Source organism: Gossypium hirsutum, chromosome D13, assembly GCF_007990345.1.
Source record: "Gossypium hirsutum isolate 1008001.06 chromosome D13, Gossypium_hirsutum_v2.1, whole genome shotgun sequence".
NCBI lineage: Eukaryota > Viridiplantae > Streptophyta > Magnoliopsida > Malvales > Malvaceae > Gossypium > Gossypium hirsutum.
In genome coordinates, this window is record NC_053449.1 from 39,624,366 (window position 1) to 39,648,177 (window position 23,812).

The window sequence follows — 23,812 nt, forward strand, 5'->3', positions numbered from 1 at the left end:
ATTCTACTTTTCACAAATTCAACTAAGTGTCGATACGGTATCGATAACTTTCCTATGGTATCGATGAAATTTTTCTGGTATAGATATTTAAGCTCCAACAGTCACTGAATTTTTTATTTAATGCAAAAATTATCGATACCATTTTATATATGGTATCAATACTTACTATTGTAGGTGAATTAGATGCACTAGTATTCACATCCCCAACAGCTCTATTCATATCACCAACAACCACAACGGTTGGAATTCTATTAGGAGGTATAAATTCCAGCTTCCAAAGATCCTACAAGAACCAAGAGAGAATATTCAAGCTTAAAGATCAATCAAAACAACCTTTGTGCCAAATATTTCAATACTTTTCTTTCAGACACTTGTGAGCTTTATCTCCATTCTATTTGCTCAAGTGTGTTTCATTTTAATTGAGTTTAATTTGCAGACACATTGATTTTGTAAAGATTATTTCTTTGTTTGCTTCTTTATATCTCTTTGGGAGGGTTTGTGTCTTAAGGTTTGGGGTAGAAACCTTAAGGGAGTTTATAAAGTTAAACCTTATCTCAAAGGTTATCAAATTAGTGAATTTGGGAAAATCCTTAGTAGTAGAAAGCTAAGGTAGTGGAGTAGGCATTTGGGGCTGAACCACTCTAAATTCTCATGTCAAATTTGTCTATCCTCTCTCTAACTTTCACATTTTTTTTAAAAGCCAATTCACTCTCCTCTTGGCATTTTTGGCTTGATTATTTGAGCTAACAAATGTTTTCTTGGGGCCTTGAGGCCATCTTATGATAATCATGTTAGGTTGAATCTAAGGTAAAATGAAAACTTAGTGGTCTGTTTCCAAAGTCGCGACTTCACACCTTGAATGTCACAACATTTCCCTCCTTGTCGCGACATCCCCTGCTTGAGGTTGCAGCATAAACTATATTTTATTTTGTAAGATTTAAAAATTAGGCCTCAAGTTGGGAAGTTTGACTATTGTCTTTAATGTCGTGACACCAAGCCCTAGAAGTCATAACCCCACCTGAAATATTTTAAAAACTTTTTAGTTTAGTATTGGTTGACTCTGGGATAGTATTGAGCTTTGTAAGCTCGTATATGACCCAAAAATGATTATACATCATGTTTTAAGCTTGTAATACTTTTAAATAAATTATTAATGGTGAAATTTGCATGTAATCGATCGTAGTTGCTCCGATAACGATTGTGGCATTCCGTAGCTTAGACCCGACGATCGGTTCAGGTATGGGGTGTTACAAGTTAGAGTTCAAAATCATCTTCCATAAATGAAGAATAGTCCAGAAAGCCTAGCAAGTACTATAAATGAGGTACACCCACACTGTCCCTAAAAACATTATTTATATCTCCCATACTGTTATTGCATAGTGGGCAAATTGAACTTAGGCAATGTGTTAATAGAATATATGCCCTAATGGCAAAAAAATTCCACATAGAATATATGAATTAATAAATCAAAACTACATATTAACGAGTAATATGCAAATGTTTTCCTTTGTGTTGTGATTTTATCATAACTAATTATTTTAGAAGTAATTGAATAAATAAAATTACCAGATGTTCATTTAATAATCTTTGTACAATAGAAATCATCAATTTTTGCATGAAAAGTAAAATGAATAAGCAAAAATTAGCTCATTGATTACCTAAATTTTAACTAATAATAAGTTGCATTATATGGTCATATTATAATGTGAGAAGACAACTTATATTAGTAAGTAATAATGTATAGAATCAAATTGAGCAAATGATTCATGTTATGACTATTATGTCGTCTTTAAATCTAACTTGGGGGATACAATTAGAGCTGGATTAACTCACAAAAATAGAGACTCAAATGTGATTGTATGGACTGACAATTATTAAAGTAGACTCATATTGAATTTATTCTAGATTCATTTATGGATTTATTCACATGTGACAATTATTGTGTGACTTACGTAAATCTTGAGTAAGTAAATGACCTTGTGTGTAACTTATGTACTTTGATATATTAAAAACCTATGCTCTCATCTTAGTATGCCGAAAGTTTTTATATGGAGTACATGGCTTATGCATGGCATGACTTCACTCACAATAATAGAATCCCAACTTAATTAAAAGAGTATGTTGAAAAATATGAAATTGACAATTTGGTCCCAAAGGGAGTGCCCCTTCCTCTGCCCATGAAATTTGTATGGAGACAATTTTCATATTTAGGTGTTGGCAATTTATTGAACCTTGTATTTAGGCTATGTTGATTACATAGCAAATATCTATCCCATTATGAAAGATAATACTGCTTGGGAATATAAATATTGGTGATTGATTTGGTCTAAAATTTCCCAAAGCAATCTCTTGGATCATGGACTTCAAATTTGATTGGGATTCAATTGGATGAGCTTCCAAATTCCATATTTTCTTCATATGTTATTATGTATTATACTACTCTTATGGTATTGTTGTTTTAGTGAGATTGTATTAGATCTTCAATTGTAAGAAAATATTGAAATTAAAGTCTATATATTTGAGAGGCTTGTCTAGGATATTGTACGGAGAGTTAGGCACTTAATCTATTCTTGTGAGAATAACTTTGTAAGAGTGATATTTTGATAATAAAACCTTTTGTTGTGGTTTTACTTATTGTGTTTACAATGGGTGTACATAGTGGTAAGAGTATTATATCTTCAAAGTACAATGGTGAGGGAAAACAATCACAATATGTGTGATTGAGAAGCTTCACTTTGTAATTATTGAACAAAGCGCATATTTCTCATTTATCTAGGCCACAAATGTAGGGAACCTGAACTGTGTAATCAACTTCTTGTGCGTTGTGTGTTTGTTGTTTCCTATTTAGTGCTTGGAGGAGTGCCTATCATCTCAAACACCAATTCAATAGTGCAAATTATTTCTTAGCAACGACTTTATCTTTTAGCTAGTGAAGATCTAGAGTCTTTCTAAGATCTAGATATGGAATATTCATCCACATTATGACCCCCTATGCTTGAAGTTGGCAATTATCCTTATTGGAAAGTACGAATGAAGGCCTATATAAAGTCGATCGATGAAAAAGCTTGGCATGTTGTGTTAACTGGATGGAAAGCACCTAAGATGGATGATAAGAATGGTAGAGTTATAAAGCCAGAAATACAATGGAACACCAAGGAAGAGAAGTTGAAAATTGTAAATTTAAAGGCCTTATATGCAATTTTCTGTGTAGTGGATATACATGAATTCAAAAGAATTGTCAGATGCATAGTGGCAGAGAATGCTTGGAATATGTTTGAAATAGCACATGAGGGAACCTTCACAATCAACCAGTTAAAGTTGCAAATGCTGACTTTGATATTCAAAAGCTTGAGGATACAAAAGTTAGAGACAATAGATGGATTTTATGTGAAGTTATGTGACTTATCAAACCAAGCTTTTGCATTAGGAAATAAGTATTCAAATGTCAAAATTGTGAGAAAGGTGCTCAAGTCTCTCCCTAAGAGATTTTCCATCAAGGTCACTACTATAAAGGTGGCCAATAATCTTGAATAGTTGGTCATAGATGAACTATTGGGTATCTACAAATCTTTGAGATGAATCTGGATAAAGAAAAATGTAGAAAGGGAAAAGGTGACAAAAACATTGCTTTTCATGTTTTGAAACTTAAAATTTCAATATTGAAAAAAAAATTTAAAATTTTCGAAAATGTGATAAATAAGTACAATTTGATAATTTTTTAATATATTGTTTTATTTTCTACTACTTTTTCATTTTAATCCTTAATATTTTACCCCAATCAATACAATAAAAATGATATTTTTTAGGTGACCAAAATAAAAATGACTTAAAAGTTCGGTGATCAAAATGAAAGTGTAAACATGATGCAGCGTGTACAGTTAACCACTGTCAGAGATTTAATGATTGTGTGACTAAAATAAAAGTACCTTAAAAATTGAGTGATAAAATTACAAGAATTTCAATTTAAGTGACCAAAATAAAAGTGCACTAAAAATTTGGTAACTCTCAAATTAGTTTACCCTAAGAAAAAAGAAAACCCGTGTCCCAACTCCAAACCCGATAACAATTGGAGCAGGGCCTGTTTTCGTAAAAAAGGAGTTTCTTGAGAGAAAGGAAAACGAAACACACAACTCCATTAAAATTGTTGTATAGCATCAGATCATCTTTATCGTTCCCCTTCTTCAATCTACCGATCTATACCCTTAAATCAGAATGAATGTAAGTTATTCCATTACCCTCTTTTGTTTTCTTAATCTAACACGTCCTACTTCAAAACAACCACAGGTTTTACCTTTTTCTCCTATTCTTTTTAAATTTTTTTCTAATGCAGTTCATGGCTTCAAAGCAACCCGAAAATAGCTTGCTCGGCCCTGAATCTGACTCTCAAAGGACTCTGTATGCTACTTGTCTTATTTCAATTGAACTAGGGTTTTCTTTGGATGTTGGGTATTTGAAAATCCCCCCTTTTTACTTTTTTTTTTAAATTTTTTAATTTTAAATTGATAGGTACCCCTATGTGACTGGAACATCTGTTGTGGCTTTAAAGTATAAAGATGGGATTTTGATGGCTGCTGATATGGGAGGTCAGCTCATACAGTTTCTTAAGCATTTTATTTTTCTTCTGATTTTTTATTCGTCTGAGTTGGTTTTGTTATTTAAAGTACATAATGCTCTTGGAAAAGCGTGCAAGTGGAAAAATTAAAATGAAGTTTTGTGCCCTTTTGGGGTGTTTTAGGATTTAGAAGATGAATTCAATTAGCTTGAAGCAGCCTTGATCCGAATTCATTTTCTTTTTAATGCTTTTGGATCGTAGTTATAAATGTGAATTATGGAATGATCCTTTATCGACCCTTTGATTCTGTCTGTAATGATGTTTTAAAATATATGATTCAACTGGAGGATTTAAGCATTGCTAAGTAGCTTAAGAATTGTCAGTTTAAGGTAATACTTTGTTGTAGCTTCTGACAGAACTTTTTTTATAGAAAATCTGGACATAGCATATATTATTTAACATAGCATTTGATACAATGCTTGTTTGATGGTATGCTCGAAATGATCAGTACTTGATATAGATTCCATATTGTAGGCTAGAACATGGAGTCTGTATATGTTTGTTTAATTGTAGCCTCATTTGTATAATTAGGCCTTCGTTATTAAATTTCTCGTCAGCCACTCAGCTGTCTACTCTATTTTGCAAAGTGAGTAACATAATTCTCCTTATGGAGGTAAAAGAGATCCTGTTGAGGCATTTTGTGTGGTTGCGAGATTATCATAGAGGGAAATGGAGTTGGGAGTTATTTAAAGCTCTCTGTACTTCTCAGTCTCATGGTATTTCACATTAAAGTCCTAAATTAGAAGACTTCTTCAAATCTGTGTTTCCCATAAAACAAGTTTGCATTTACTAGGAAAGTACATTTTGCTTATAGTTCATTTGCAATGCATGCTTTGTAGCTTTTGGTTTTCATTCTCCTTCCTCTTCCCTCTTCTTTTCTTGTTTTGTGCTGGAAGTCTGCTGTTTCAAGCGCCCTGGTGTTGCTTCGAAGCTAAAATGCGCTATTTGATATTCATTGCCTAAGTCAATGGTTCCTACTTTCACTACACCAATGAATGCACTTGTTTTATGCCTAAATCCTGTTAATTGACAGGTTCTTATGGGTCTACACTGCGGTACAAGAGTGTGGAGCGAATGAAGCCTATTGGCAAGCATTCTCTTCTGGGTGCAAGTGGAGAAATCAGTGATTTCCAAGAGATTTTGCGTTATCTTGATGAGCTTATGTAAGGATTGACTGTCACTAAGGCTTTGCTTGGTAGAGTGGAAAGAAAATTGGAAAGATGGAAATTGAAGGGTTAGAAAAGTGGAAAGAAAATATAATTTATCTTTCCATATGTGTGCTTGGTAGGAAAGATGGAAAAATTAAAAAAAAAAAAGAGTAATTTTCTTTTCATTTATTGCTTTGTAGAGTTGAAAAATGAGAGGAAAGAAAATGAAACTTTTAAAAAAATACATAATTCCACATTTGTCATTCTCTCAATTTGGATTGATTGGTTTTTATGCATTATGATGGAAAATAGTTCTCTCACCTCTTTTTTTCCTCTCATTTTTCTTCCCTACCAAAGCCCACTAAATTTTTTTCCCCACTTTTCCACTCCCTCCTATCCTTCTATTTTTTTCACTCAACCAAGCACTCCCTAAGATTATAAGTACTTTTGTTTTGATTATTCATTCATGAGTTATCTTATTCCTTTTTCTTTCCCTGAATTTTCATTTGGATTTTGTTGGTAACATTCTGACAGTAAATTGTTTCTTTTTTATGTTTGATTATTGTAGCTTGTATGACAATATGTGGGATGATGGCAACTCTTTGGGGCCTAAAGAGGTGCACAATTACTTGACTCGAGTCATGTATAACAGGCGTAACAAGTTCAACCCATTGTGGAACTCCCTTGTACTTGGGGGGGTTAAAAATGGACAAAAGTATCTTGGAACGGTAGGTTCAAAGTTTTATTGTTCTATTGTTCAGAAATGAGCTATTTGTGGCTTATTGTAACTGACCGTTCTTATAACTATGACTCATCAGGTCAGTATGATTGGTGTAAACTTTGAGGACAATCATGTTGCAACTGGGTTTGGAAATCACCTTGCTCGGCCAATTCTTCGTCAAGAGTGGCATGAGAACTTGAGCTTTGAAGATGGTGTTAGACTATTGGAGAAATGCATGCGTGTTCTCCTGTATCGTGATAGATCAGCTGTTAACAAGCTTCAGGTTCAGTCTTTTCTCTTTTAACATTTTGACTGCTTTCTTTAAAATTTTTTTTTCAATCCATGCCATTCGACAGCAACTTCTAGAACAGTACAAATGTGCAGGGTGTCCTAGGCTTTTGCAAGTAGTTAATGATCTCAATGGATGTTACTATTCTTATAGACTAACTGGCATTTGTTACATGCTGTGGACAACTGTTGTATGGTTGCCTGTTAAGATGGCTCTTAATCAAGTCTATTTGATGTCCGGGTAAATTTTTATCAATATTTTTGTTTCATGCACTTGTAATCTGTTGAATGCAGATAGCTAAAATTACTGAAGATGGTGTAACAATTTCCCAGCCATATTCATTGAAGACGTACTGGGAATTCTCTGCTTTTGAGAACCCTGCACAGGGTGCTATAGGATCATGGTAGCTGTAGCAAACTTTTCATCCCTTCTGGAATCTTCTATGCAATCATATGAAAAGAACATTAAACATAGATGGAAGACAACTTGTTTCATGTTTTATGTCTGGTTGAAACTTATTGAGTTTGAGGCTGATTGTCATTTGATTTAATGCGACAGCGTATGCTTTACTTAACTATTTTTAGGCTCCGAGTGATGTTGTCCATTCTTGACGTTAGATTGACCATTCTCTTCTGGACTTGGCGATTTTTTTCCAAAAAAATTATAATACAAATAAATACTAGTAGGAGATGAATATACACATTAGTTATCTGTGTTACATATTCTTATTGACCCCAATAGGAGAATGATCGTAATGAACTATATAGGGTAATAAGGTGAAGTTTTCGTGAACTAAAATTTGAACCGATCATGGTCCAGCGTTAGCAATATAAGAGATCAAAAACAGCTGCTTATTCTTTGACAATAAAATCATAGGACCACCACGTGGAGCCAACTAGGTGAAAGTACCTGGCATCATAGGGATTGAGTCAGTTCAGTTCCTCAGGAGCAATTTAGTTAACCTTTATTATTTAAAGAATTAATATTATTTAATAAAATTAATATTTTGGACTTTTATGATTATGCGCAGGAATTTAACCATTGAACTATTTTTTTTTCATTTTAATACTAAACTAGATTGGTAAATTGTCATTCCATTACTCGTATAAAATGTTTTTATTTTAAATATATTCAATTATCATGTAACACATTTTGAGTGGTTGGGCTTTCTTATTGGTGAAAGAAGCTGAATCAGTTGACGTGTTAATTTAAGTACTAATCTAGAAAAAGAGTGAATATCGAAGTAGAAAAACAAGTATATTTCAAGGGTCAATTTGAGCATTAAATCTTGCACACTTTCACCGAACAAACCAAATACCTCAGGCATCTTGAAAGAAAACGTATATATGGCAGTGTTGAAGACCGTCATATATCATATCTCCTTTGCACTAAAGAAAGATAGCAGCTGTAGATAATTGAAGAAGTGAGGGAATACAATCCATATAAAGCTAAACCAATTGAATAGATACGTAATCCTGGGGAACATACACAAATATACAATGGAAACTTTATGTACTTGCAATCTAACTAAAACTGCGGATCAAAAGAGAAAAGGCTTCTTTGTTCCTCTGTAGGATTCAACAACCATCGGCAGAATATCCATGAAGCTCCTACTACTGATAACAACGACAGCAATGCTAGAAATCCAAAATGGGAAACATCATTTGCAATTATTGCAATTCCCAACATTAGAGACTCCGCTAAACTAGCAACAGAAATCTCTGTTGTTCCAATTAGATTTGCTTTGGATGATGGGATTCCTGTTTGCAGTATCTGGGCCCCAACAATATCATATGACATATGTCCCAACCTTGATAATACCTGCATATAGATGGTGAGGATGATTCAGGTATCTTGCTTATGTTAAAGACTGATCATTCATATGTTGCATGATGATTTCATAATTGCTATAGGGATTGCCTAACATGATGCCAAATTTCCTAGCCTTTTGTTAGACACCAAATTGGAAAGTGATGGTTGCAGTAAGTTCCGATCTTGCCAAAATAAAAGTTACATAGACCTTTAAGGGATCTATTAGTACTTTCTGGTGGCATTAGCGGATAACTAATATATATGACTGTCACTGAATCTAAATTTCTATTAGATCTCCCACCATGACATGCTAAACACCAGACTGTCATGCCTTCATAGGTTCCTAGTTCACCAAGGCAGTTTGGGTTACATACTAAATAGTCTAGTCCATGAAGAAACCTGGAAGTTGAAGTTCTTACAATCAAACATAAGAAGAAAAGAAGGGGGCTCCTCTGGGCAAGTGGTCCACTCTGATAAATGGCAACAGCAATGGTGAGAAGCGAAGCCTGAAAAATTAATCCAACTGCTCCAGCCTGTTTGAAGGGAAAAATGGCCATTAGAACCAGGCCCCATTATAGAAAATTCCAGTGATAAAACCAAAGACAAGAACCAACCTTTAAAATTCCAAATCTCCTAACCAAAGTTGCAGATATGAAGGTTGCTGCAACACCCATGAAAGCACATAATCCACTAAACCCCCCAATGATAGATGGATTTAAACCTGTTAAACAAATCCACATAGCATTTGGAGTCAAGGAATTTCTGCAATAATACAAAGCATTTTCTTCAGCTTAAGTATAAAATCTATTCAAGTAATCAGAAGTAATCCAACAAATGAAGAAAAAGCCAGACTGTAGTTTACAACCAACTATTAGATATGGAATGAGATTTCAGGCATATCACTGCATGCAGTGCTTTAAGAGGTCAAATTTAGGCAAAAACTCCATTAGCATGTTCTCAGAATGACGGCTGTTGTATGCCCTCTTCTCTGTAATATATATTGCTTTTGTTATCTTTCCAGTCCTCAAACCTGGGTACAAACTATAAACAATCGGGAATTCTAAATAGATGTATTAGATAGAAAGATACCACGTTGAGTTAAAAATGTTGTCAATAAACTTCCAGGAGTGAGAACAACATTGAAGTAGAGGAGTACATATGCTAGGCTTGCAGGAAGGACTGGCTGCTGTATGTACTCTCTCCATCCAAGCTTGATGGCTTTCAAACCAGTATCAACTGGTCATCCACAAAATACAATTACTTAATATAGCCAGCATAAATCAACCTTTGGAAAAGATTCAATCACTAAATATAGCAAGAAGAAAGCTAGGATTTGAATAGTAATCAGATGAACAAGTTTTACCAAGGTTATCAGCATCTGGAAGAGGCCCCTCAGCAGACGTTCTGCAACAGGATTGTGAACATTTAGCACGGTCAAGGACTCCAGCAGAAAGTTTGTTTGTTAACCATGTCAGACCAATCTGAGGAATGGTGTTAGAATTTGGAAGAGAAAGTAGATCCTTTCTCCAATTAAAATGGATAACTAGAACAAGCATATAAGCGATTACCATAACAGGTAATGACGACATCATCAAACCAGCAGCAAACTTTAAGCATGTTACTGGATCATATCTAGAGAGAAGAATTCCAAATAATGAAGTCCCAGCTATCTGCAATCATAGATGATAATCAATCTATCGTTAAGAAATTGCAACAATGATATTTACAGTGAAAAACATTTCATAACTTGATTGCTAAGATAACTGCAAACTTATAAAATTTCTGGCATTTATTTAAGATCCATGCTTTATGGATTACAAGCAAACAAAGAATTATTTGGCTTGGACCTAAAAGCTAACTCCATAGACCAATGTTTTTATAATATAAAAGATATTAAGATTATCAAGGTACAAACACCTTTCCAGTCCCTTTCAATTTCAATATTGAGCAAATTGGTCCCTCTCAAAAAAATTGGAGCAATTTAATCTTTGTCAAATTCAAAAGTGAGCAACTGAGGACAATTAATCACGGTGTTAATGTTTGCTGTCAATTGTACATAATTTGATTGGTTTAATAATAAATTTAGCCCTTGATGTGTATATATCCTGTGTAAATGTTGAGAGCTAAATTTGTTAAATCAAGGCCAAATTGACCAAATATATAAATGTTGCAGGCCAAACTTGTTAAATCAAGAACAAATTGACAGAATGTGTAAACTATAAAAGCTCAATTTGTTATTATACCAATGAAAAAATATGTACAATTGATGAATAACATTAACATTGTGACTAATTTTCCTTAATTGCTCACTTTTGAAATTGACAGGGATTAAATTGCTCCAATCTTTTTGAGAGAGATCAATTTACTCAATATCAAAATTGAGAGGGACCAGACAGGTCTTTTTACCGACTATCAAATACCTCACAAAGCAGGTCAATTCGATTGAGAACAGCATTTGCTTGTGCCAGTGCGGTTGGTCTATTTGTTCCAGCTAACTGCAAACACAAGAACTATAGTTTAATTCGCAGTCCACTTTCCTAGAGATGGATGACCAATGTTCCCTGTGAAGAAAACAACCAAAATGCATAGAATGAGGTACTACCAGCACAACCCAGTCACGCTCCATAGCAACCCCCAGTGCCACTCCAGATAGCTTCTCAATAGCCCCTGCTATCACTAGCACAGCAAACCAAGGATGTAGAAGACTTGACGAGGCAGAAGCAGAAGAAACTGAATGAGCATGAATTATCATTGCCACTGACAACAACTGAGCAGAGGCCTGGAAGATGCCAATAAATTTAGAAAACAAATTAGGACAGTGTTAATTTTACATTAATCCTGAAAAAAGTTATTGTCATTTGTAGTACCTGAACAGCATTCAAAAAGATATATGAAGGTACTCTAGGAGAATGATCCATAAGTTTACCAACCAAAGGGCCTCCAATGATAATAACAAGCTATTAACATAAATTCTGTTAGAAAGTATTCCATTATCTCTTGTTCTACGTGGTGAATTTATGTTGTTGGACTAATCTATACCTTAGTGAAGAATCCCATGACAGCCACTGGTAGAAGGCTTGGATGAAGCAATGCAATAGCAGAAGGCCAAGCAAAATTCCAAAGCTGTTCCACTAAATTCCCAGCCAAGCAACTTGCATAAAATGCTGAAATATGAATACCACAATTTAGTAAAATGATAGAACAAGATACAAAAGTACAAGACATTGTTGCAAGTTTCCAGAACTTGATAACATACAAAATAAGAAAGTTAATTTAAAGAGGTTTATGCTCTATTGACAACTTGATAGAAACCAAATCCCTAAAGCACAAAGAGAGCAGAGGACTACAATACCTAACCTTCTGAACACATTGTACACTTACTGCTTAGAGACACAAAATAGGATCAGTTTAAGTCTATCAAGAGTATTATCTATTTACTGCGCTTTGATAAGATGAAAATAGAATATCCTACCATATAATCCCTCTGGGTGCGCTGGAGTTGCAGCGAGAGCTTCCTGTTCCTCCTCTGATAATACCTAGGCAAGAAAAAGAATAAAATGATAGGAAAATGTTGTTGGATATTACACTCGAGTAATAAATAAACTGATATACAAAGAGGAACATACTGGGAGAGCTGTTAAGAGATTATCTACATAAGTATCCCCAGTTAGTATATTCAAAGATTCAGTCTCAAGAACATCAGATTTAAGCTGAAGTATTGGTGTTGTACTATCTGTTGCTGATAAATCCTCATCCTCAGTAGCCACTTGGTTGAAATGCACATCAGTATTTGTTATTGAACATCTCAATTTAAAGCTGTCAAAACTACGACTAAACAGAAGAACAAACCAAATAAACAAAATTGTTAGCTGCCTCATTCAAATATCTCAAATATAATAAAAATAGCTTTCTCAGGACAAATTGCAGACTAATTCGACTTTGAATCACCAGTCCTTAATGCAACAAGACATTACATCAAAAAAGAAAAGAGAGAGAGAGAGAGAATATTTTGCCACATTTAAATTAAGAGAACAAATTAAAGAGTTACCTATGAGTATTAGTAGGAGGGGAGTTGAGACTCAACCATCGGCTAGAAGAGAAGCGATGGCGAATTCCAGAAGCAGCTTGTCTCGATATAAAGGCTTCTCTCCTAGAAACAGAGAAGTTAAACAAATTGAAAGAGAGCTGAGAATTTGTAACCGCGAAAATTGCCATGCTAGCTTCAGCTGTTGCTTATTTAACTTGTTATTGCTCCAGAAATTGAAGCACCAATACCCACTTTTGAGTTTTTCTAAACTCATGCAGCTGTGAAGAAAGCAAATTGAATAGCAATAAGGAGCAAATTTTACCGCGCTTAGGGTTTAGTTAGACAGCAAATGCTATCTGGGTTTAGGTTCAAATGAGTCCAAAGAAACAAAAGTTGGAAACTTTTTCTAGCTGCTGAAATGAACTGGTTTGGTTTTTGAGATACAGAAAAGGCTATCTGGGTTTGGCGCCACAAGGAAATCAAAAGGAGCTTTTGAGTTTCTAGATAACAAAAACAATCTGGTAACTGTATATAACCTTCAATTTAAAGGGGAAGAAAGAAAGAAGGGTTTGGGAAAGCTGAAATGATGAAGAAAAGGGAGGGTTATCCGTGGTATAATTTGTTGCGCAAGAGTCCGGAGGTGAGCGGAAAGATTTTGTGGCCACTAGATTTGAAGGGTGGCGGCACCCTTGTGGAAGTGGGTCCATTAAAGCCAAGTTACTAATTTTCCGCTTGCATTTGATGTACGAAACTTTTGAAATTCATTTCCAAAGTATGACATTCTAGTAGTTTCCATGATAATAACACAAAAAAAGAAATTTGAATTTTTTTTTGGAATAAATACCCAAAAAATCCTTGTAATAATCCGAGGTATGATCATGTACCATTGTTTGAATAATAAAAAAAAATTAATTAAATGTTAGTTTGATTAACATTAATATTATTGTTAGTGTAAAAAGACGTGAATTGAAGTGTATTATTCTTTTATTTTAAGTATTGTATTAGAAAAACGAATATGATAAACAAATTATAATGATATTAATATTAAAAAATAATAAAAATAATAAAATATTCAAAAACTTCAAAACATTTATAAAAATAAATTAATAATTAATTCTAAACTTTAGGGGTGTTCAAACGGTTAATCAAATCAAACTAGTATTAACTGAATCAACCAAACTTTTTAATCCTTCAACCGTTAATCGAACCAAAATTTTTCAACAAAAATTAACTGAATCAAAATATTTCGGTTAATTCGGTCGGTTAACCGAATTAACCAAAATTAATTTTTTTGTTAAAACAAGTATAAAACATATAAAAAAATAATTAAATTGATAATATTCATTTGACCGAATTAGTAATAGCCTAATAGATATAATTTATAATATTATTTATTCAGTTTGGTTAATTTGGTTAATTACCCGATTTTAAACCGAATTAACCGTTGACCGAAATTTCAAAAAACCTTTAACCAACTTTCGACCGAACTAGATCGGTTAACCGACTGATTAACCAAATTAGATCAGTTCGGTCAGTTAATTCATTTTTAACCGAAGCTTGAACACCTCTTCCAAACTTTTGAGAAAAAAACTAAATATGTTGTTTAATGATTTATTTTGAAACCATGATTTGGGTAAAAAATATATATTTGGATTTAAAATTTAAAATTTTTTATTTGGATAATAAATAAAAAATTAGATTTGAATTTGAATACATCCAAGTCTAATTTCGTACAAATTAAATTTTGGATTTCAAAATCCATTTTAAACTTAAAATTTTCAACATCCAAGATTCCTTAAAAAAAATATGACAACTTTTTTGTTCTCTCTTTTTTCACACTTCCTTTTAAATCCAAACAATAAATAAATAATTTTACTTATAATTTATCATAAACGAAGTTCAAGATTTTCAGAATTGGATCGATAAGCAAACCAGTTAGACCATTTGTTATTGGTTTGACTGATTTAATCGGTTCAATTGATAAATTATTCAAAAATTAAAATAGATAAAATCGGTTCAATTAGTTCGATTGTTGATTTAACTAGTTCATGAGTCAATCAATCTGATCCCTTAATTTAGACTCGTACTCCAACTGATTCCCGATCTAATCGATCTGACTGGTCGATCCGGTTCTAAAAACAGCGGCGAAGCTTCATGCATTTAATTTAATGCAATATAAATATTCAAAAATTTCATTTATACCATAATTTTCACAATTTTAATTTTAAACCCTTGAATTTTAATTTACACCTTAGTCTTCTTATACCCAATGCAATTGGTCTGACTAGTTGTTCCAGTCTAGTTTTTAAAATTGAATTGGTGATCGAACTAATTAGATCACTAGTTTTTTGGTTCAACTAATTCAATCGATTTAACTGGTACGATCAGTTCGACTGGTTTGTATGATTCTATTAAATAAATTATTAAAAATCATAAAAATATAAAATTAAAAATTAAAAAGAAAAGTTCAACCACCCAATCAACTAGTCCGTATCAATTCCCAAGTCAATTGGTCTAATGCCTTTCTCCAGACCGATATCGGTTAACCGTTCCAGTCCGATTCAAATAACAATGTTCAAAATCCTCCTAAATAATTAAATTAAAAAAACATTTTTAAAGCTTAGAATAAGTTAAAATCCAAATCTATATTTGAATTATTCAAACAATGAATTTAGATTAATTCAAAATTTTGAATTTCAAATATTTTAATTTCCAAACAAATGATTTGGAAATAATGAATTCATAAATCATAAATTTCAAAGCTAAAATTTTAAAATTCAATTTCAAATTCTAGTTCCCAAAATGTTAGCTTAATAAATCAAACCGAAATTGCCAAGAGGGGGTGAATTGGCTTTTAAAAATCTTGCGAAAGCTAGAGAGAGGATAGAAAATTGAACACAATAATTTAGAGTGGTTCGGGCCCAATTGCCTACTCCACTACCGTAGATTTCCATAACTAAGGATTTTCCCAAATTTACTAATTTGATAACCTTTGAGGATAAAGTTTAACCTTACAAACTCCCTTAAGGTTTCTACCCAAACCTTAAGATACAAACCCTCTCAAAGAGATACAAAGAAACAGACAAAGAAATAATCCTTACAAGATCGAAGCGTTTGTAATTTAAGCTCAACTACAATGAAAAACACTTGAGCAAATAGAACGAAATAAAGCTCACAAGTGTATGAAAGAAAAATATGGAAATATTTGGCACAAAGGTTGTTTGATTGATCTTTTTGCTTGAATATGCTTTCTTGTTGTTGTAGGATCTTTGGAAGATGGTATTTATACTCTTTAATCTCGTAAAAGAATCAAAGTGAGCATTTAATTCAAATACTGAGAAGGATTATTATGTCATCTACAATTTTAATTGGAGAGATGGTTAGTCTTGGCTAGCGAAGCAGTTGACTCTACGGGTAAAGACAGATGTATTTATTGGTAGAATGATACATTAGATTGGACTCAAGATGAATTAATTCTGGATTCATTTGTGAATTAATTCACTCTTGACGTTCATTGTGTGATTTACCTAAATCCTGAGTTAGTCACTGACCATGTGTATGCAACTCATGTGCATTGATAGTAGAGGCTTATGCTCTAAAGATGATCGAGCCCATAGCCGGTATGTTGGGTACATGACTTGTGTATGACATGACTTTACTAGCAATAGTGGAATTCATAGCTCAATTAAAGAGTTAATGATATCCTTTCATTGGCATTCTGTGGATTGATAAATATGGAACTGGCCAAGGGTTGCTCGTTCTCGAACGAACAACTTATCATAGTCATTTGTTAATAGTGATAATATTGATCATTAAGAAGACACAATAGTGACAATAAGATAAAATAAGATTGTATTGAGTGAACGAATTTAACTTAAAGGAATCAAAGATATCATATGAGGGTAACACACACATAACGAGGTCATTGGCCAAAGTAGTTGGATGAATTGCTTCCGTAAAGAGTATACAATAAGGAATTTTCAATCATGGTACCTCTTGTGGACTGACTTGATTAAGTAATTGTGAATTATCAGAACGATGCTTTTGGACATAATTGCAATTTCTAGAGCCAAATTGTATATGTTCGGTTGGTCTCTCCGCTAGCTCAACAAAAGCTCGATCGGAACTTTAGAAATAATTTAATTGAGTCGATTTATTCGATGTGAAATTAAATTAGGTGGTCGTGAGAATTGTTCAACTAGATAATTTGATTAAAGAATTTTCTTGAAAAATTAATTTGGAAAATCTAAGTGATTTTTGGAAAAAAATAATTTTGATCAAGTAAAATTAAATTAATCAAAGTAGTTAAAATTAATATGATATTTTTGGAAATTAATTTTCAAGTCTGAAAATTAGCCCAATGGGTAATTGAACTTGAAAATTAGACTTGAGATCATAAATTAGGTTTGGGAGCCCAAAACTGAGACCAAGATCCAAAAACTATTTGAACAGGTCTTGGTATGTGAAATCGGGCCGACTGTCCAACCGGTGGCTAGACCGGACCGATTGGGTTGTCATTGACCCAGACTAAACTGGCAACAATTGAACCGGCTCGAGGTGCCATAAGGGTGTCGCATTTGCATCATTAGATGCGACGATGCTTGTGGCTGTGACAGCGGCATCCTAGTGGCCAGTGACAGTTGGTCTTCAGTGGTTGACTAGTGGAAGAGCTACACTCCTACTGAGACTTTATCAGAGAATTTGATTTTAGATTAGCTATTCCAAAAATAATATTATTTTAATTGTTTAATATTAAATTAAATTTAATACTTATCTTAGTATTAAATTTAATTTAATATTAAAGTGATTATCTTAATATTAAATTTAATTTAATTTAATATTTATCTACATAAACATTTTATTATTTTAATAAGATTTAATATTAAAATAATATAATATTTATCAAGATAAATATTATAGTAATTTAATATTATAGTGATTAAGTTTAATCATAGTTGAACACTCTCAACTCTCTCTATATAAAGAGAGTCTTGGGTCATTATTTTTCACACACTTGAATTCAAGAGAAAGTTGTAGAGAGAAATTTCTTTGAAGAGATTATTTCAGAAAATTTCTATAAATATTTTTTTTGATTTACAACTCGACCAAAAAGTTTAGAGAAATTGTGAAATTTCCCCACTGGTAATTTTTGTGAAAAATTTTCTGATTTGGAGCGAGCCTACACTCGGTAGATGTGAGCTTGAGGATAGCGGAGAAGACTACTTGGTTAAAGCACTCATCCTAGACGACTCGAAAAGATACAATTTTGATTAAGTGCTTATTACTTTAGATATCACAACCAAGATCTTGTTTTGGAAAAAAATTTAAAACTCTATTTTCCTTAAATTTATTTTTCGTTGTGTTTTTCAAACCTGTTTTTTCCAACAATTGGTATCATGAGCCAAGTTGTGTTCTATCTATAAGTATAAATAGATAATCAAAATAAATTTCTCTTCTTAAATGATTTGATTATGTAGAAAGTGACATTCTTTAGATCTTATGCATGTTTTGAGTTATATATTGGAATGGATGTGATATTATATATGTGTTATATAATTTTTTATTGCCGAGGTTGTAGTTCTTAGGAAATAGACCGTGGACTATCATCTCAACATAAGGCTATTTTTTTAAAAATTGATAGAATTCTTGAGAGCCGGAAACAGATATAGGACTTAAATGTAATTTTTCCAAAAAGAGTCCATGATAAGGAAAAGATGCGATGACGATTGAAGACCCAAGGAATGCATTGTGGGGAAAAATTATGTAATTTTATTTTCTAAAAATAAAACCATAGAAACCTTGGCTGACAATTTTATTTTAATTACCTATCTCATTATATATTGGTTTTATAATTATTTATAATATTTATATTATGTAATTTTATAATATATATATGATATGATCCACAGTTGATTGTTTAAAAATAAGAGGTGTGGTAATGAGAAAATACATGTGTTGTGTTGTTCCGTTCACTTCTTTAGGTTATTCGATAACTGTGAGAAGTGTGGTAATGAGAAGGTGCATATCTAGGTGTAACACCCCTTACCCGAGACCGTTGCCGGAGTTGAGCTCGAGGCATTACTTTATTTAACTTATTAGTTTGGGGCATAAAAGTTTGCTTTTAAAATTTATCTCACTATCTATGATAAAGCTGTCCACTCACACAACAGTCACTAAATCATTTATAACTCAAGCTATAGAACTCGAAATTTAAATCTGTAAATTTTTCCTGAAACTAGACTCATATATCTTCTTACCATAAATTTTTCAGAATTTTTGGTTCAGCCAATTAGTACAGTTTATTAGTTAAAGTCTCCCCTGTTTCACCACTTGGCTGTTCTAACCTCTTGCCACTAAAAATAGGTTTTCTCATTGTAGGATTTTCATATGGTGTTCTCAATTATTTCTACAGAAAATAGACTCAATAAGAAATCTAGAAATATAAATTAAAACTCATAAATATTTTTTTACAATTTTTAGTGATTTTCTAAACTCAGAACAGGGGACTCCAAAAACGGTTCTGACCCTGTCTCACCAAAATTCACATATCTCAAAATATAAAATTCCTTTTGCTAAACCGTTATTTTTCCATGAAAATAGACTCAACAAGATTTCATTCTATATATCATAAACCCTATAATTCATTTTATACTATCCTAAGTGAATTTTCAAAATCACGTCACTGCTGCTGTCTGAAATCTGTTTCTTTGCAAATTATTACTCTTTCATGATTTCTATGCATAATTTATCACATAGACATGTATAACAACAAATACCTTCATACTTGACCATTTTGACAACCATTCATCTTTAGCTATTTACACATCATCTTCAGCAAAATCATAATACAAGATTCAAAATAAGTCCCTGTACATGCCATAGTTCAAACACATCATAAAATACTGAGTCGTTGTAGTTGATAGTGTGGACGATCTCCGACGTCTTTAGGATTCTCGACTTTGATTAATAATGCTATATAAAAAGAAAATAAACAAAGTAAGCATAATGCTTAGTAAGTTTACAAGTAAATAAATAGATAGCAACATTTAACACAATTAATAATACTCAAGTGACATAATCTTTAATTTCCTCTTTACTTACTTTCTTACTCGTTCTCTTGCTTGTTTACTTAGATAACTCATAATTATGACTTACTTTTCTCTTGCTGAAACGTTAATTTTCAATGGTAACATAATATACTCTTAACTCTTATAACTCACTTGAACTTGCCATTTATGCTTTTAACTGAACTTTCATGAACATAAGTTATTTACTAGCCCGTTGAGCCACATTGGAACAATAAGGATACTTGGGTCTCTTTCTGATAATAACATGCCAAAGCCATGTACCAGAAATGGTCTTACATGAGATGTTTCATGTACTGCCAATGCCATATCCTAGATATGGTCTTACATGGGAGTCCTCATATCGGTGCCCATGCCATGTCCCAAACATGGTCTTACGGGGGACCTCTCGTCTCGGTGCCAACGGGATGTCCCAGACATGGTCTTACATGGGACCTCTCATGATCTCAAGGATGCTAATGACATGTCTCAGACATGGTCTTACATGGGATCTCTTTACCCAAATGTCATGACATTTGTATCCAATACCTTCCTTATGTTTCAACGGGACTTTTTAATATCAATTCTCTATCGTCTCATACTTGAGTCAACATCAAATAAATTCATAAAATAAATACATAATTGCTGGAAAATAGTAGCATAATAATAATTATTAAAATATTACATTTATTTACCGTAAACTTACCTCGGTACCAAATATAGCCAAATCTACCACTTAGTCTTCAATTTTATTCTTTCCTCAATCTAACCTCGAATTCCTTTCTTCTTGATCTATAATAGAAAATTTAACTTATTTAATAATCACATTCATTAAAACAGCCCTCGACTCTAACTTTGGAAAAATTATAATTTTGCCCCTAAACTTTTACATAATTACACTTTTGCCCCAAAGCTCGAAAATTAAACTTCATCTCTTATTCCTATGTTTTACAACATGCTGAACATTTTTCTCTTCTATGACAACATCAAATTCTCACTCTAACATCTACTTATGAACATTAGGTATTTTACCGATTATGGAGTTTTACTCGTTTTCGCTTAAAATCGACTAGCAAAAGTTGTTTAACATAATTTATAGCTTCATATTATAACTTAAAACATCAAAATAAACACTTTTCACCTATGGATATTTTTCCAAATATAAAACCTAGGTTAAATTATTGCTAGAATAAGCTAAATTAAGCTACCGGGATCTAAAAAACGTAAAGAACATTAAAAACGGGGATTGGAATCACCTACTATGAGCTTGAGAAAGTGTGAAAACCCTAGCTATGGTGTCATTCAAATTTTGGCAGTAAGCTTTTTGGAGAAGATGATATTTTTGCCATCTTTTTCCCTTTTTATTCTTTTTATTATTCAATGACTAAAATACCTTTCATTAAAACTTTAGTTATTTTTATCTATGCATGCCTATTTTTGTCCATGGAAATTTTATGGTCTAATTACTATTTAAGGACCTCTACTTTGATTATGCACTTCAAATAAATCCTTTATCATCTAAAACTCATATTTACCCACTTTTGCATTTAAGTCCTAATAGGCAATTTAGGCATGCAATTAATAAAATTTCTTATCAATACTCTAGTGTCATGGGCCGCAGTTCAAAGCCCATGACCATCGCACCAAATGCATCCAATGGAGGTCTATTGCTTAGATGGGGATCATTTGGCCTACGAGAACTGGCTCGACTCAAAGAGCTATTGGACAAGCCTGTCAGCTTGAAGCCTGGTTGGCCAGATAATGAAGAGATGACAACTTAAGCTAATATGGTAACTAATCTTAGAAGATAGAGGGAATCATATCTTGTAAAGATTAGATTAGATTTGATAAGGCTTATCTTGTAAATCTCTAAAATTAAGGGATATGGTTAAATCTCATCAACTATAAATAGAGAGCCTCCCCTCATTTTTACTCACTCCATTCATTGTTTCATTATTCTTTGTGAATAAGAGAAATAGAGAGCATTTACTCAAACACTTTGCGAGCGTTCTTTCTGTTGTTCTTTGTTATTCTTCTTTTGGCATAAATCGCTCCTACTCTTCAATTGGTGCCTTGGAGGAGTTTTAAAAGAATCCTCACTTGAGTTAAGGCTGACTTGGGCGAGTTTGGATGAACGGATCGCCTAAGGCTGCACGGATTGCGAGACGAAAGGTCTAGCCCCGTGACAAGTGGTATCAGAGCAAGGTTTGAACCAAGTAATATCTGAGTTGTTGGTTCAAAGGCACCGTTGGGATGTCGAGAGAAGAGTTCGAACAAAGGTGGGTGAAGAAGTCTTTGAGGAAGATGTTGTTGGCTGTTGAGGAACAAGTGGGTAAACTTGAGGAGTCTATGGAGGATGCAAAAGAGTCAGACAATACGCTTGGGGAAAGCATTGATGACTTGAGGGAGCAGTCCAGGGACTTTGTGACCAGGTGTCTCACTTCCCAAAGGGATAGCGTGCAAAAGTTGCTAGATTCCCAAATGAAGAAGTTGACGGAAAGGAACGATGCTCTCGAGGCCATGATGATGGCTTTGAAGGAGGAAACAATGGCCACGATGAGGGCTTTGAGCACAAGAATAGAAGAGCTCGAGGGAGAGCTGGTCTTGTGCCGAGCAGCGTGGGGAAAGGAGTGGCAAATGCAGCACTCGATAACGAGGATATCCCGAAGCCAAAAGAGTTTGTGGGGACAAGGTCTGTATGCGATGTAGATAATTTCTCGTGGAGGATGGAACACTACTTCCGTGCCAAAGGCATCGTGGATGATGCAGATAAGGTAAACACTGCTTCAATGTTTCTTACTGACATTGCGCTTTTATGGTGGCGAGGCAGGACCACAGATAAAAGGTAATGAGAGATTGGGACGTAGCAAGAGTTCCAATGTGAGTTGAAGGGAAAGTTTTACCCAGAATTTACCGAGAAAGAAGTTCGGGAAAAGTTGTAAGGGATAATGCAACGGGGCACAGTGGGGGAGTATGTTCAAGAGTTCAAGGAACTTATACTCCAAGTTTCAGATGTGACTGAGGAAGAAGCATTTCTTGCTTTTTAGAAGGGATTGAAGCCGTGGGTTAGAGAGGCGGTGGAACAAAGAGGTGTCCAAAAGCTGTCAGAAGCCATTACGGTAGTTGAGTCCGTGGTCAAGCTTGGTCTAGGGAAAGACAAGCTTGGGTATTCCAAGTCCGAGGAAAGGGGCGTATGTGAAATGGATCACAAGGAAGATATTGTTGATCGCAATGGAAACGACGACAATAGTGGTAGTGGGAAACCACGAGTTGGGAAGAAAAAACCCAAGAGGAAATGGAACAAGCTGAAATGCTTTCTTTGCGACGGTCCACACATGTTGAAGAAATGTCCGAAGAAATCCGCGCTTAAGGAGAAGCCACTAGTTAAGGCCTTGGTACTTGGTTCGAGCGCAAGGGGTGTCGAAGCCAAGAAGGCCGAAAGTAAGAAGAAGCCAGTGGAGTGCTTCTTGTGTCATGGTCCGCATAGGTTGCGGAAGTGTCCAAGGAAGTCTATCATCGAGGGGAACGATGGAGCAGACAATGAGCCCAAGGAGCTTGGCTCGAGCAAGGGAAAAGCCGAAGCCAAGAGGGCAAAGAGGAGCAAAAAGAAGCGAGTAAAGTGCTTCTTGTACCGTGGTTCGCATGAGTTGCGAAACTGTCCAAAGTAAGCCGGAGTCAAAAGAAAGGCAACGTCTGAGCTTGGTGAGTCATCGGAGGGGCTTCCACCCAAGGAAAATGTGTGTTTGTCATCGGACTTAGAGGAAAGAGTTGCGATGAAAACAGTGAAGCTGGGAACAATAGGCTCAAGTTGAGTGAAACATCGGAGTTGGCCGAGTCATCGACAAGGCTTCCATCTATGGGAGAGGTGGGTGGTGCATCAGACTTCAAGGAAAAATAAGTGATGCATGTGGGACAGTTGACCAGAGTAAATGCGAAGGTACATTCCGAACACTGTGATAGTGTTTTGCATTCTAACTTGTTAACTTGGCGAGAACGTAGGGGCCCTTTTGAATTTTTTGAGCAAAGAGGCCAAGAGACTGTGGGCAAAGCGAAGCCAAGTGTGGTGAATTAAGAGGATTCTGTTCGAGCAAAGTTAGAATGTGGACAAGAGAGTGACATAACTTCTTGTCATCAAGATG

At 34.1% G+C, this 23,812-nt stretch overlaps 2 protein-coding genes across 3 annotated transcripts; one reads left to right on the forward strand and one right to left on the reverse strand.

Annotated features, from left to right (window-relative positions):
* Positions 1-4,001: 4,001 nt before the first annotated feature.
* Positions 4,002-7,344, forward strand: LOC107919942 (proteasome subunit beta type-4). The gene is made up of 7 exons (XM_016849386.2): positions 4,002-4,218; positions 4,331-4,395; positions 4,507-4,583; positions 5,646-5,775; positions 6,329-6,488; positions 6,579-6,764; positions 7,064-7,344. The coding sequence occupies exons 1-7, from the start codon at positions 4,213-4,215 to the stop codon at positions 7,175-7,177; spliced, it is 738 nt and encodes a 245-aa protein (XP_016704875.1). The 5' UTR covers positions 4,002-4,212; the 3' UTR covers positions 7,178-7,344.
* An 869-nt stretch (positions 7,345-8,213) lies between these two features.
* LOC107919943 (solute carrier family 40 member 3, chloroplastic) lies at positions 8,214-13,326 on the reverse strand. 2 transcript variants are annotated; one of them, XM_016849387.2, is made up of 13 exons: positions 12,631-13,326; positions 12,209-12,413; positions 12,055-12,118; positions 11,622-11,746; positions 11,450-11,539; positions 11,185-11,361; positions 11,003-11,077; positions 10,151-10,252; positions 9,946-10,063; positions 9,672-9,818; positions 9,197-9,303; positions 9,002-9,115; positions 8,214-8,591 (listed from the first exon to the last, which is right to left on the reverse strand). In XM_016849387.2, the coding sequence occupies exons 1-13, from the start codon at positions 12,795-12,797 to the stop codon at positions 8,298-8,300; spliced, it is 1,785 nt and encodes a 594-aa protein (XP_016704876.2). In that variant the 5' UTR covers positions 12,798-13,326; the 3' UTR covers positions 8,214-8,297. The 2 variants fall into 2 exon arrangements, with proteins under 2 accessions (XP_016704876.2, XP_016704877.2); XM_016849388.2 differs by lacking the exon at positions 9,672-9,818.
* Between the last annotated feature and the right edge of the window lie 10,486 nt (positions 13,327-23,812).

Bases quoted from the DNA above. Each gene is read 5' to 3' on its own strand.
- LOC107919942 (XM_016849386.2), top strand. The intron at 4,396-4,506 runs GTATGCTACTTG...TTAAATTGATAG, and splicing joins TCTGACTCTCAAAGGACTCT to GTACCCCTATGTGACTGGAA. The intron at 5,776-6,328 runs GTAAGGATTGAC...TGATTATTGTAG, and splicing joins CGTTATCTTGATGAGCTTAT to CTTGTATGACAATATGTGGG.
- LOC107919943 (XM_016849387.2), bottom strand. From the start codon at position 12,797: ATGGCAATTTTCGCGGTTACAAATTCTCAGCTCTCTTTCAATTTGTTT. The intron at 11,362-11,449 runs GTACTACAAATG...GGCATCTTCCAG, and splicing joins TCTTTTTGAATGCTGTTCAG to GCCTCTGCTCAGTTGTTGTC. The intron at 8,592-9,001 runs GTAAGAACTTCA...ATCTATATGCAG, and splicing joins TTTTCTTCTTATGTTTGATT to GTATTATCAAGGTTGGGACA.